This window comes from Xiphophorus couchianus, chromosome 21, assembly GCF_001444195.1.
Source record: "Xiphophorus couchianus chromosome 21, X_couchianus-1.0, whole genome shotgun sequence".
Lineage (NCBI taxonomy): Eukaryota > Metazoa > Chordata > Actinopteri > Cyprinodontiformes > Poeciliidae > Xiphophorus > Xiphophorus couchianus.
The window spans coordinates 14,340,494-14,355,106 of NC_040248.1; the positions used below are offsets into that span (position 1 = coordinate 14,340,494).

The 14,613-nt window shown below is 36.6% G+C and overlaps 1 protein-coding gene across 2 annotated transcripts; it reads left to right on the top strand.

The window, feature by feature from the left end:
- The first annotated feature begins 217 nt into the window (after positions 1 to 217).
- On the top strand, positions 218 to 14,164 carry LOC114136383 (histone-lysine N-methyltransferase mes-4-like). 2 transcript variants are annotated; one of them, XM_028004248.1, is made up of 15 exons: positions 218 to 1,642; positions 1,731 to 1,893; positions 1,991 to 2,183; positions 2,458 to 2,559; positions 2,677 to 2,760; positions 3,071 to 3,142; positions 3,312 to 3,401; positions 4,009 to 4,080; positions 4,250 to 4,339; positions 4,952 to 5,023; positions 5,193 to 5,282; positions 5,896 to 5,967; positions 9,314 to 9,419; positions 12,536 to 12,583; positions 13,124 to 14,164. In XM_028004248.1, the coding sequence occupies exons 1-15, from the start codon at positions 1,537 to 1,539 to the stop codon at positions 13,366 to 13,368; spliced, it is 1,605 nt and encodes a 534-aa protein (XP_027860049.1). In that variant the 5' UTR covers positions 218 to 1,536; the 3' UTR covers positions 13,369 to 14,164. The 2 variants fall into 2 exon arrangements, with proteins under 2 accessions (XP_027860049.1, XP_027860048.1); XM_028004247.1 differs by lacking the exons at positions 218 to 1,642; positions 1,731 to 1,893; positions 1,991 to 2,183; ... (4 more) ...; positions 4,009 to 4,080; positions 4,250 to 4,339 and adding exons at positions 9,800 to 9,861; positions 9,952 to 12,019; positions 12,255 to 12,455 and having other exon boundaries at positions 4,965 to 5,282.
- The last annotated feature ends 449 nt before the right edge of the window (positions 14,165 to 14,613 follow it).

The following is a 14,613-nucleotide window of genomic DNA, read 5'->3' on the forward strand; positions in this document are numbered from 1 at the left end:
TTTGGACCATGTATTTGTACTTTTCATTGAATAAACAGCGTGATATCTCACTTTCTTTAATTGTCCTTTTATACCTGTAACCTGAGTTTTGTGTATTCCAGTGTATAACACAGCGCCACCTGATGTCAGTGTATGAATTGCAGTTTTACACACATTTTTATACACTACGCGCGCTTTTAGCCGGTCATCATCTGATTGGCTGGAAAAAAACTGTGGGTGTGTCTTATTACCAAACCATCCCAGACGCAAGGTTTTTAAAAATTAAATCCTCATTTGAAGCCGCAGCCCTCAATATGGACGTGTTGGTGGAATAACTGTGCACAGGTAAGCATTAATGGTAAATTAAAATAATTTTTGCCTAGATGAAGTTATTTACAAGTAAATAACTGCAGATGCAAGAAAGGTTTTTGAGCAAAATGAAATATTTTAGATTTTAATTTAGGTAACATTAAAGCTAAGCAACTTATTTTAGATATTTGCATCAAGTAGCTTAAATATGTATGCTTTTATGACTGAAAAGACTTACCTGAAGCAGTATAGTTTTTATTTCGAGTGTTTTAAAGTAAGAGACTAGCTGGGCTAGGAGAGCTAGCTTCCTAGCTAGAGCTAGCCTCCTAGCTAGAAACAGGTGTTTGACAAGTTGACAATATTTGGGGTAGGTGGTACCTGTGTGGTACCTACTACCTAGCTTTTGGTGATAAAAGTTGGGTGATGAACTGTAAGGTTTTCATCATTATATTTAACAATATTGGCGAACTGCTTGCTTTATGTTAGCTAATTGCACCGTAGTGATGCTTGTTAAGCTCGTTAAGCTTGATTTCAAGCAGGAGATTAATAAGAAGCAAACCCACAGGTTTCTGTGAAACTTGTTTATCTTTTGGAAAAGCACCAATGGTTGAAGGTTTTAATAATTGGCTGCAATAGGGCTGGTGCATCAATGGCTTTAAAGCTGTGTACTGTAATCACTTTCATGACTTAAATGCTGAAAGTGTAAATCAAGAGTCCTCAAATTTAGGCAAATATCGGTGTCCTTCAATTTTTAAATGTGTATTTGTACCTGAATCAATTAGCTGAATAACCTCCTCATATGCAGCCAAATTCTCCAGATTTCTGACCACATTATTTGACTTAGGTGTGTTGAAGCAGAGATGCATCTAAAAGTTGGAGGAGACTGTCCCTGGAAGACTGATTAAAACTGTTTAATTAAAGATAAATTGGACTTCTCTAATAAAATTCATTTGTGCAACAAACTACCCTTTTTCCTTAAAGTATGGCTCAAATGTTCTTGTAAGGCTGTACTATTGGCTGAACAACAATATATTGAACACTGAACTATTTGTAGATGGTAAAGCACTTTTTTAAATCAGTGATTAAATAAATTATAGTGTTGGTGTTTTATCTGAGCTGTGTGTCTTGCATGCATAACATGTTTCCATATTTATAATTAAATTTTTAGCTTTAACATTTGTAGGAATTACAAAGAAGCTTGTAATTCCTTCTTTGACTGTTATAACTTTTCATACATGTCAGTAAAACATGCAGAGGCGAAGACGCATAAATCCGAAGGAAGATGCCAAATATTATATTGATACCAAAACGGACAAAGTGGGGCTTGACGTCACGTACATCAATGCCTTTAAAGGTATGGGGATTTCTTTGGAGTGGTTTAAATACAATCAAGCCTTTATACTGTTTACTCTTTCTACTATTATTTTTGCTTTCTTCTTTAGGTCGTGGTATCTTTGCCACAACCTCTTTTCAGAAAGGAGACTTTCTGTGTGAATATCGAGGTGAACTGATCAGTAAAGAGGAATGTGAGAGGAGACAGAGAGTTTACCATGACAACCTTAAAGTATTCTTGTTTGAATTCTATTTTAATGGAAAACTCTGGTGGTTAGTATGTTTGTATCAGAAGTCTAATTAGAACTAAATGGCATATATATATAAATGAATATTTTAATATTTAAAATTAAATGTTATGTATTTGCAGTGTTGATGCAGCAAAAGAAGATTGCTCCCTTGGAAGGCTTATAAACGATGACAATATCAGCCCAAATGCCAAAATGAAGTATCTGACCGTCCAACAGAAACCACATTTGTGTTTATTTGCAACTCGAGATATCAATCAGGGAGAAGAGATTACGTACAATTATGGGGACTCAGACTGGCCATGGCGACTCAAGGTACTAAAAAAATAAAAATGTATGAATCTTAAGACAATGTTCATTTAAGAAATGCACTAATAATGATGATTTACAACCTGAACCTCCTTTGTTTTACCATTCTTTTCACAACACTAGATGGCTGACTATACAAGACATTACTGGGCAAATTAACCAGTTGCCCACAAATGTATAATAAATAATTACAGTATAGTAGTATTTACAGTAGTGTTTTACGTACTCTCAAAACATTGTTACATCTACAATGAATTTGATATATATTCAAATTCAACAGAACTCCAGTGGGATGTCTTCAACTGGACAAGATGTTGAGGTGCCATCCACATCACAGTTGGTTTCATACTATGGACCGGTATCAAGCAAAGACCAAATAAAGGTGTGGGAAAATGATATTATTTAAAGTTTTAAGACAAAATCTGAATATAAGTGAGGGTATCTCTGTGAATTAATCTAGGGCAGTATGGTGTTGACTTGTATTTATTTTCTGTTTCAGATCAGAGCTGAAAATGACCCGGATCAGATGATAACCAGTGTCAAAAACGAGACAGATCCAGTCCTGGATTCACTCCCCATCAAGGTTGTGAATATTGGTTTGACCTCTGATAAATGTTGACTTGGCATCACAGAATATATTGGGAGAGTAAAAATTTTAATTTCTTAAAGGTTATAGAAAATATTTTTATTTTTGGTGATTTTAATCAAACAGAATCAGACTTCAATTTGGTCAGTGCTGGTGAAATTATAATAGTCAACTTGTTTCTTAGCATTCGTCTTGCAGACTGTTTCCAGAATTCAAAACACTTGGGTTAACCACCAAATTATTTTCTCTGCTACATCAGAAAATCTTCTGTGGGGATAAAACAATCAATCTTTCTTCTTTTTCACAGGAATTGGAGAAAGAAATGTCCCAAAGTCCTGACTGCACTCATTCAACTTCTACGGCTGGCAACACAGAACAGGTACAGAAGTTGGGTTTTCATTTTGAATTTACCAAACATTTTGGCTGGATTTAAAACTAGTTTCCTTCCATGGGTGATGGTTCTCATAGAACAATCATTTAAGTGAAAATATCTCTGTGAAGTAGTCAAGGGCAGTATGGTGTTGACTTGTATTTATTTTCTGTTTCAGATCAGAGCTGAAAATGATCAGGATCAGATGACAACCAGTGTCCCAAATGAGACAGACCCTGTCCTGGATTCACTCCCCATCAATTCAGAGGTATTTTATATTTAAGGTGCAGCTAAATGATGTCAGTCAGCCAACCTGTTCAACTTCAGTGTGTCTGTGTGTGGACCTGAATGCCATGTGGTTTATCTGGACATTGGTTTGTAAGGACAGTCTCATGTCATGGTTTTCAGTTTGTAAGTTCAGCGTGTGTATGTGTGTGTTTCATGGTCACCTGCCCCAATGTGATACAGGAGGACCATATTGTATATGGGGACCTTGCGTTATTGAATTGATAAAAACATATGTTTTGGTTCTTGTGACCTTGTGAATATTGGTTTGACCTCTGATAAATGTTGACTTGGCATTACAGAATATATTGGGAGAGTAAATATTTTAATTTCTTAAAGGTTAAAGTAGATGCATAGATTTTTGCTAAAATTTCTTTTAATTTCACAACAGAATCAGACTTCAATCTTGTCAATGCTGGTGAAATTGGAGTATTTTGAATATTTGTTAAAGTTTGCTTTCATTCAATGTGTATAACGTTCATCTTTTAAGGTGTTTCCAGGATTTAAAACACTTGAGTTACAATCGGACTATTTTCTCTGCTGCATCACAGAATTTCTGTGGAGAAAAAAATCAATCTTCTTTTTCACAGGAATTGGAGAAAGAAATGACCCAAAGTCCTGACTGTCCTTGTACAACTTCTTCAGCTGGCAACACAGAACAGGTACAGAAGTTGGGTTTTCATTTTGAAATTACCAAACATTTTGGCTGGATTTAAAACTAGTTTCCTTTCATGGGTGTTTTCTCTCATAGAACAATCATTTAAGTGGAGATATCTCTGTGAAGTAATCAAGGGCAGTATGGTGTTGACTTGTATTTATTTTCTGTTTCAGATCAGAGCTGAAAATGATCAGGATCAGATGACAACCAGTGTCCCAAATGAGATAGACCCTGTCCTGGATTCACTCCCCATCAATTCAGAGGTATTTTATATTTAAGGTGCAGCTAAATGATGTCAGTCAGCCAACCTGTTCAACTTCAGTGTGTCTGTGTGTGGACCTGAATGCCATGTGGTTTATCTGGACATTGGTTTGTAAGGACAGTCTCATGTCATGGTTTTCAGTTTGTAAGTTCAGCGTGTGTATGTGTGTGTTTCATGGTCATCTGTCCCAATGTGATACAGGAGGACCATATTGTATATGGGGACCTTGCGCTATTGAACTGATAAAAACATATGTTTTGGTTCTTGTGACCTTGTGAATATTAATTTGACCTCTGATAAATGTTGACTTGGTATTACAGAATATATTGGGAGAGCAAATATTTTAATTTCTTAAAGGTTAAAGTAGATGCATAGATTTTTGCTAAAATTTCTTTTAATTTCACAACAGAATCAGACTTCAATCTTGTCAATGCTGGTGAAATTGGAGTATTTTGAATATTTGTTAAAGTTTGCTGTCATTCAATGTGTATAACGTTCATCTTTTAAGGTGTTTCCAGGATTTAAAACACTTGAGTCACAATCGGACTATTTTCTCTGCTGCGTCACAGAATTTCTGGGGAGAAAAAAAATCAAATTTTCTTCTTTTTCACAGGAATTGGAGGAAGAAATGTCCCAAAGTCCTGACTGTCCTTGTACAACTTCTTCAGCTGGCAACACAGAACAGGTACAGAAGTTGGGTTTTCATTTTGAAATTACCAAACATTTTGGCTGGATTTAAAACTAGTTTCCTTTCATGGGTGTTTTCTCTCATAGAACAATCATTTAAGTGGAGATATCTCTGTGAAGTAATCAAGGGCAGTATGGTGTTGACTTGTATTTATTTTCTGTTTCAGATCAGAGCTGAAAATGATCAGGATCAGATGACAACGAGTGTCCCAAATGAGATAGACCCTGTCCTGGATTCACTCCCCATCAATTCAGAGGTATTTTATGTTTAAGGTGCAGCTAAATGATGTCAGTCAGCCAACCTGTTCAACTTCAGTGTGTCTGTGTGTGGACCTGAATGCCATGTGGTTTATCTGGACATTGGTTTGTAAGGACAGTCTCATGTCATGGTTTTCAGTTTGTAAGTTCAGCGTGTGTATGTGTGTGTTTCATGGTCACCGGCACCAATGTGATACAGGAGGACCATATTGTATATGGGGACCTTGCGCTATTGAACTGATAAAAACATATGTTTTGGTTCTTGTGACTTTGTGAATATTGGTTTGACCTCTGAAAAATGTTGACTTGGTATTACAGAATATATTGGGAGAGTAAATATTTTAATTTCTTAAAGGTTAAAGTAGATGCATACATTTTCGGTAACATTTTTTTTAATTTCACAACAGAATCAGACTTCAATTTGGTCAGTGCTGGTGAAATTGTAGTATTTTGAATATTTGTTAAAGTTTGCTGTCAGTCAATGTGTTTACCGTTCATCCTTTAGGTTGTTTCCAGGATTCAAAACACTTGAGTCACAATCGGACTATTTTCTCTGCTGCATTACAGAATTTCTCTGGGGTGAAAAAAATCAATTTTTCTTCTTTTTCACAGGAATTGGAGGAAGAAATGTCCCAAAGTCCTGACTGTCCTCATACAACTTCTTCAGCTGGCAACACAGAACAGGTACAGAAGTTGGATTTCATTTTTAATTTACCGAACATTTTGGCTGGATTTAAAACTAGTTTCCTTCCATGGTTGTTGGCTCTCATAGCACAATCATTTAAGTGAAGATATCTCTGTGAAGTAATCAACCATTTCATATATGGGGACCTTGCTTTATTGAATAGATAAAAACATATGTTTTGGTTCTTGTGAGGTTGAGAATATTGGTTTGACTTCTGATAAATGTTGACTTGGTGGCACAGAATATAATCTTAGAAAAATGTTTTAAATGTTGTCAAAGTTAAAATATATATATATATATATATATATATATATATATATATATATATATATATATATATATATATATATATATAAATTTTGTCTTTTGTATTTATCTACATCTTTACCACACAATATTTTTAATTCAACTATTTAAAAGTTTGCAGAAAAAGTTGTTTTTTATGACTGGAACCCTCTGTAATTATTTGTCTCATTTATTATCCAATATAGTATGATCCCAAAGGGGAAATTGCTTATTCATTGAAAAGCTACTCCATCTGAGCTAATAAATATAAATAATAAAATATGTCTGTCTGTCTGTGAAAACGTTTGGGCACCCCTATTAATCTTAATTATTTTATTTCTAAATATTTGGGGTTTTGCAACAGCTACTTCAGTTTGATATATCTAATAACTGATGGAAACAGTAATATTCCAGTATTGAATTGAGGTTTATTGTACTAACAGAAAATGTGCAATATGCATTAAAACAGAATTTGACAGGTGCAAAAATGTGGGTACCCTTATCATTTTATTGATTTGAAAACTCCCAACTACTTTTCACTGACTTACTGAAACACAAAATTGGTTTGGTAACCTCATTAAGCTTTGAACTTCATAGACAAGTGTATCCAATCATGAGAAAATGTATTTAAGGTGGCCAGTTGCAAGTTGTTCTCCTATTTGAGTCTCCTCTGAAGAGTGGTATCATGGGCACCTCAAAACAACTCTCAAATGATCTGAATACAAAGATTGTTCAACATAGTTGTTTAGGGGAAGGATACAAAAAGTTGTCTCAGAGATTTAAACTGTCAGTTTCCACTGTGAGGAACATAGTAAGGAAATGGAAAACCACAGGGACAATTCTTGTTAAGCCCAGAAGTGGCAGGCCAAGAAAAATATCAGAGAGGCAGAGAAGAAGAATGGTGAGAACAATCAAAGACAACCCACAGACCACCTCCAAAGACCTGCAGCATCATCTTGCTGCAGATGGTGTCACTGTGCATTGTTCAACAATTCAGCGCACTTTGCACAAGGAGAAGCTGTATGGGAGAGTGATGCGACAGAAGCCTTTTCTGCAAGCATGCCACAAACAGTCGCTTGAGGTATGCAAAAGCACATTTGGACAAGCCGGTTTCATTTTGGAACAAGGTCCTGTGGACTGATGAAACAAAGATTGAGGGGTTCCGGTGACGTCAACTTCCGAGATGGCAGCTTGAGCTGACTGCACCTCCAGTAAATCTTAATTTGACCGCCATTAATTGCCAAATATAACAAAAAATGAGTAAAATGGAATCTATAAGGGGGTCTAGAATGGGGAAAAGGGACGGGAATAAGAAAACCACGAATAAAGAATTGGCAAAAGAAAGAAAGACGGCAGGTAGCTCACCAACACATCAGCACCTCGGCGAAGCTAATGCTAATAAGCTTTCCACTGACTCAACTGCACTAGCGCAAATCCTGGGGGAGTTACGGGATTTCCGAAAAGATATGAAACAACAGCTTGATGACATTAAGTCAGAACTCATCAACATACACCAAAAAATTAAGGAGACGGATGACCGAGTCAAAACGCAAACCATTATCATGTCTTCTGGGACTACCCAATCATAAAAGATTACTGGAAAGAGATAAATAGTGCCTTACAAGATATTTTCAAGCAGAACATTCCTTTTGAGATCAAGCTTATGTATTTTACATAATTTCTTCAAAAAGAAATAAATATTTAATGACTATTTTATTAATAGCAAGTAAGAAAAACATTACAAGAAAATGGTTATCACAAGACAAACCAACTTTCGACGACTGGATCGACATAACATTTAACATGTATAAAATGGAAAAGAATCAACAGTCACAGGACTGAACAATTCTGTCAGTGGTGGCAGATTTGGGTAGAGATCTGATTTCATTTTTAGAGACCAAACTTGATTAAATCTCCTATGACAGCCATACTTCATAATTATTTTATACTATGTCTTTCGTTTATGTATTTCTTTTTTTTCTGGTTTGCTCTTTACATTTCTAACTTGATTCCTTTCTCTATTTTTGGTTTCTTCTTTCACACTCTCTTTATTCCTTGCTTTATAATCTTTCTCAGGGAAGTGAAGTTGCATTTTTGTTTTGACTGTTATTATGCAATGGTCTACATGTCTACCTTATTACAAATGTTGAAGTTAATCCTGTGATGTAGAGACCTAAGTTCATGTAAGGGATACTTTCTTGAGAATCAATAAAGATAAAATAAAAAAAAGAAACAAAGATTGAGTTGTTTAGTCATAAAAAATGGCGTTATGCATGGCAGCAAAAAAATACAGCGTTTCAAGAAAAACACTTGCTACCCACTGTAAAATGTGGTGGAGGTTTCATCATGCTTTGGGGCTGTGTGGCCAATGTCAGCACTGGGGATCTTGTTAAAGTTGAGGGTTGCATGGATTTCACTCAATATCAACAGATTCTTGAGAATAATGTTCAAGAATCAGTTACAAAGTTGAAGTTGTGCTGGGATATTTCAGCAAGACAATGATCCAAAACACCGCTCCAAATCTACTCGGGCATTCATGCAGAGGAACAATTACAATGTTCTGGAATGGCCATCCCAATCCCCAGACCTGAATATCATTGAACATCTGTGGGATGATTTGAAGCAGGCTGTAAATGCTTGGCGACCATCAAACTTAACTGAACTGGAATTGTTTTGCAAAGAAGAATGGTCAAAAATACCTTGATCCAGGAACTCATTAAAAGCTACAGGAAGTGACTAGAGGCTGTTATTTTTGCAAAAGGAGGATCTGCTAAATATTAATGCCACTTTTCTGTTGAAGTGCCCATATTTCTGCACCTGTCAAATTCTGTTTTAATGCATACTTCACATTTTCTGTTAGTACAATAAACCTCAATTCAGTACTGAAATATTACTTATGTCCATCAGATATATCAAACTGAAATAGCTGTTGCAAACACCCAAATATTTAGATATAAAAATAAGTAAGTTTAATAGGGCTGCCCAAACTTTTTCATATGACTGTATATATATGTATATGTGTGTGTATTTTTAAATATATGTTTAATTTGTTCTTTGTAGTGTCAAAAACATCACTTGATGTGCACAACAGTATCCTCTTTGGAGAAGTGTACTCAGTGTTTTGGACCTTGTTCTTCATTCAAGTGGGTTGGCTACCAGTGCAAAGGTAAGATATTTAGTTAATTTGTACTGTGAATTAATTAATTTTAATAGGATGTATGTCTTTGTTGAACTGTTGACCATGAACAAATTACAGTTTCAGAATTGAGTACATAGTTTTCAATACAATGCAATTTATGTCATCATGGTGACTTTCAAAGCAGTGGAAGTTTTCAAAGTACCTTAAAGCCTTTAACCGTGATCTTTATTTAAAACAGAACATAAAAATTTTATCCAGAATGTTCAATTTTGCACATTTGAAAAAAAAAAAATTGTTAATCTATATTTAACTATTCCATCTGATCTAAACGTAAGGTGTAATGGTTTATTTGAGATTTTGGATTTTGCTTGTCTTCTGTGGTTTTTTACATTTAAATTTTTTCACAGGTTGTTCAAAAGTCTGGCATTCATCCTGCCTTAAACAAATTATAAAGGATGATGGATCTCAGGTGAATATCCACATACGTTTTTTTAGCTTTGCCTTCTAAGTCTCCATTATAACATAAATTATATTTCCCACTTCCCACTCCCAATTTCAGGCAAAAGAACTGTTTAAGTATTCCATAGCTGACTCCTCATCAGATAACAACACATCACCTTCCAAAGAATGTGAAATGTCAGATGATGACCATGCATCTGATATTGACTACATACCAAATTCAGAATCTGCAGAAGCTGATGAAGACTCAGATGTTAGCATCCCTCTTCAGCCCATCAAGTCTAAAGTTGGACAACTTCAAGGAAACCCAACAATACCCGATCTCACTTCATTCTTGCCAGACTCAAGTTCTGTGGTTGAACCTTGCACATCAAATTACTGGCCTCCTTTTCACACAGATGATATGGGTGATGGCACATTCGAAACATTCAGCCCAGCCAAGTCTACCAAAGACTCAAACAATAAACCAAAAAGTCAAAAGGAGCTTCACAAACAGGAATCCTCACAGCATATTTTGAGTGCTAAGAACTATTGCTTTGTATGTGGTAGGCCACAGAGCAAAATTTCACGCCATTTAAAAACCCACAAGACACATGCTGAAATTGCTTATGCCTTTTCCCTTCCGGAAGACTCAAAAGAGCGCAATGTTCTTCTAGAAAAAATGAGAAACAAGGGGAACTTCAAACATAACTGTGAGGTTTTACAAAGTGGGAAAGGATCGTTGAAAGTTAAGAGAAAGCCAAAAGCAAAGACTGGAACATTTATACATTGTATGTACTGCCAAGGTATGTACATTCGAAAGGAACTATGGAGACATGTGCAAAGATGCCCCTGTAAGCCACAAAATGAAGATTTGAACCAAGGACATGGAAGAACCAAAGTACTGGGTTTTGCTATGGCTCAAGAGTCTGCATTCTGTCAAGAGATTTCAAGTGGGGTTTGGAAGCTCCTCGGTCCCATGAAGCAGGATGATGTAGCCACAGTTGTGAGAAATGACCTGACCATTATTCAGTTTGCCCAGTCTCTCTACAACAGACATGGACAAGACCCTACTAAGTATGAGTACATCCGACAGAAGCTCCGTGAAATTGGACGTCTGTTAATATGTCTACGGTCTGAATTCTCTATACATAACTTGGAGGAAGCTGTGAAACCTGCTAACTTCCAAAGAGTTGTCCAGGCAGTAAAGATTGTCTGCGGTTTTGATGAAGAAAAGCATTCATACCAAACACCAAGTCTTGCACTAAAACTGGGACATACACTACAGAAAATCAGTGACATTATCCATTGCCGAGCGCTCATGGCAGAAGATGAAGAACTGATTAAGTCAACAGACACTTTCAAAAAGCTGTATACATCCAAGTGGTCTGAGTTAGTGTCACATACTGCCTTGAACACTCTGAGTCATGCCAAATATAATAAGCCATTAACCTTACCATTCACAGAAGATGTTCAGAGTCTTCATAGGTACCTTAAGAAATCTGGAGAAAATGCATTTTCTAACTTGAAAGAAGAGGTCAGCCCCCAGAATTATGCAGAACTTGCAAAAGTTACTCTTGCACAGGTCATTGTGTTCAATCGAAGACGAGCTGGAGAAGTCTCAAAGATGCGTCTCAGAGGTTTCCAGCAGAGAGATGACTCCAAGCTCCATGAAGATGTTGCTGCTGGATTGTCCAAGGTTGAAAAAAGGCTCTGTAGCTACTTCAGCCGTGTTGAAATAATTGGAAAAAGAGGTCGAAAAGTTGCGGTTCTCCTTTCTCCAGATGTGGTGGATGCTCTGACTCTGCTGGTCAGCAAAAGAGAGCAATGTGGTGTTTGCTCCACAAACATCTTTCTTTTTGCCCGACCAAGATCTCAAAGTCACTACAGGGGCCAAGACTGTTTGCGTGTTTATGGAAGCCAATGTGGGGCGAAGCATCCCGAGTTCCTCAGGTCCACGCAACTCAGGAAGCATGTTGCCACATTGTCACAAGTCCTCAACCTCAAAAATAATGAAATTGACCAGGTGGCTGACTTCCTGGGACATGATATTCGTGTCCACAGGGAATTTTATCGCTTACCTGTGCCAACAACACAACTGGCAAAGATTTCTAAGCTTCTTTTGTCCATGGAGAAAGGACACGTATCTACCCTGCAAGGAAAATCCCTTGATGACATCGAAATCGAAGGTTATTGCTGAATTTCTTTTGTGATCTTATTTCCATTAGTAGGACTTGTCTGACATAATCAACATTCATAAAACTGGTGGATTTAAATAAATGATTATTATTGGAAAATATTACAGTAGGGATTCTCTGTTAGAAAATACTAATAAATACAAAATGTGTTTTAAGCCTCATTTTGGTAATGCTTAGATATAATTTTATGTATGGCACTCATTTGTATTCTAATAATGCCTTTCAGATGAAATAGAACTAAGTGAGGATGAAGAAAAGGAAGATTTAAGTGATTTGGATGACTGCGATTCTGTGGAACCTGAGGAACCCGTGGAAACCGTGGAATCTGTGGAACCTGAGGAACCTGTGGAACCTGAGGAACCTGTGGAACCTGAGGAACCTGTGGAGCCTGTGGAACCTGAGCAAAGCAAGAATATGGATGATTTGTGTATGTTACTTGAATCCAAAGATGCTATAACTTTTTGTCTATCTGTTTTTTGTTTTTTAAACTTTTGTTGTTTGTCTTAGTGGGAGCAGTGTCATCGACAGCAGAGGAAACTGTCCCTCCTGTTGAAGGCAAGTCAAGTTTCCTTATGAGTCTGTGTTTTGATCCTAGCTACATTTAGTTAAAGCATAATTCTACTGCGCTGACCATATTAACTAGTTCATGCTTAAAGGCCATGCAGTCTAGATGACCTCAAACTATATGCCATTTGCTTGAGACATGTGCCAACCTAGTGAAGAGTGTTACGACCGGCTCTTTGAGCCATACCAAAGACAGGAAGACACGGAGTTCAACAATAAATAAGCTCTTTATTGAGCACAAGCATGAAATAAAACTAAACTGAAACAACTTGTTTTTTGTCCACATGCCTCCATTTGGGAGATTGCTTTTGTTTCTGCTTGGACATTTCTCATTGTCCTTCTTCTCCACCCAATTTCCAGTAATTTCACATTTTTGAAGCATTGTATTCCAAATTTTTGTCCACTTTCTCAGTTAGTTGATTAGTAGAGAAACTTACAAACATGCTTGGCCAGCAGCCATCTTGAATGTTTTTCATTTTTTGTTTTAATAAACTGTTTTAATCATTTTTCTCTTTACTTTTTTCCCTTCAGAGACCTCCTCTGCTGCACCCAGAAGACAACCAAAAAAACCATGGTCAAGTGCTGAGGTTTCTGCTGTTATGAGGCATTTTAAAGCTCACATAGGTAAAGGAAAACTTGCCACTAAAAATGAGTGCAAACACTGCAAGTTGGTGGAAGGTCCTGTGCTGGCTCAAAGAACAGCACAAAATATCAGGGACTTTGTGAGAAACCGTGGAATAACTGCTATGAGGCAGGCACAAAAGAAAAGGCTCTAGATTTTATGTGAAGTAATCATTTGTTCAAAAGTGTTCCATTTTGTTCATGCTACTAAAACATTTTTTTTGTTGCCTATCGAACAATATTATCTGTAAAGTCCCGTGACTTAGAGGCTGTTTAAATGTATTTGTGTTGATAGGCAGAAAAGCGTTTTTCTAATGGTGAGGCATTTTTCTGTTGTCCAGCATAAAAATTATTCGAAAAGGTGGCAGAATTTTAATTTAACATTCTTTTACTTATTTATTTATATTCAGAATATTTGGCAACAGTCTGCACCCTAAAGCCCTTATTTTACTTTTGTGTACGTTTTGTTGAGGCACTTAAATTAGATTGTTTTTCTTTTGGTAATTTCAATTTGAGGCTTACTTTTATTTTTTAAAGAAAAATAATTGAATTATTTGGTCATATTTACCTAATAAAATATGTTCTGTTAATGCTTTGTGCTGTCAGGTTGTGTATTTATGCTAATCAGCAGGTTTTTAAATATGACGTAGTTGTCCCTTTAAAGTTCTCACAATACTTTGTTTTGTTCTCATAAACCACATTTGCTGATGTCCATACAAGCCACCATGTTGTCAGGCTGCTGAAAGAAAGGCTGTGTAGCTGCTATCTGAAACCTAAAGTGAGCTAAATTTTTTTCAGATTTTTTGCAGTGTTTTAAGCCACCTCCCATTGCTCTAGCTACTTGGGAAAGGGTAGTCCAGCTAAACCACCGTCGGGCCTGTTTGGCGAAAAAGGCAGGCTATACCTTATATACCTGTATGGGTGTGTGTGTGTGTGTGTGTGTGTGTGTGTGTGTGTGCGTGTGTGTGTGGCCGCGCAGGACGCTGCAGCCTCAATTCCTCTATAATAATCCCGACCATTATCTCTCATTTCTAACATTACCTCATCTCTAAAACGGCATGCAGCTTTAAATAACGGTGTGAGTCCGAGATAAGGCGGCGATCATGTGCAATTTAGGGAAACGGAGCTCTTTCCCCAGTGGGGTTTAACCCGTTAATTGCTGAAAAAAAACTTTAAAAAAAATAAATAAATCAGAAGAAATGATCAAGCAAAGCGGCTCATCAAAACTGAGCACAAAGAAAGAGAAAACTAAAACTTTCTACCAGCCGGATTACACCCACAGATCCCCCGAGTTTATCTTATATTTCCCACATCATAAGAATGAAATAGATTAAAAGTCGTTTATATCCCTCAAGATATTCCACACGTTGATTTTGAAGGACAATGCCGGATGCCATAAG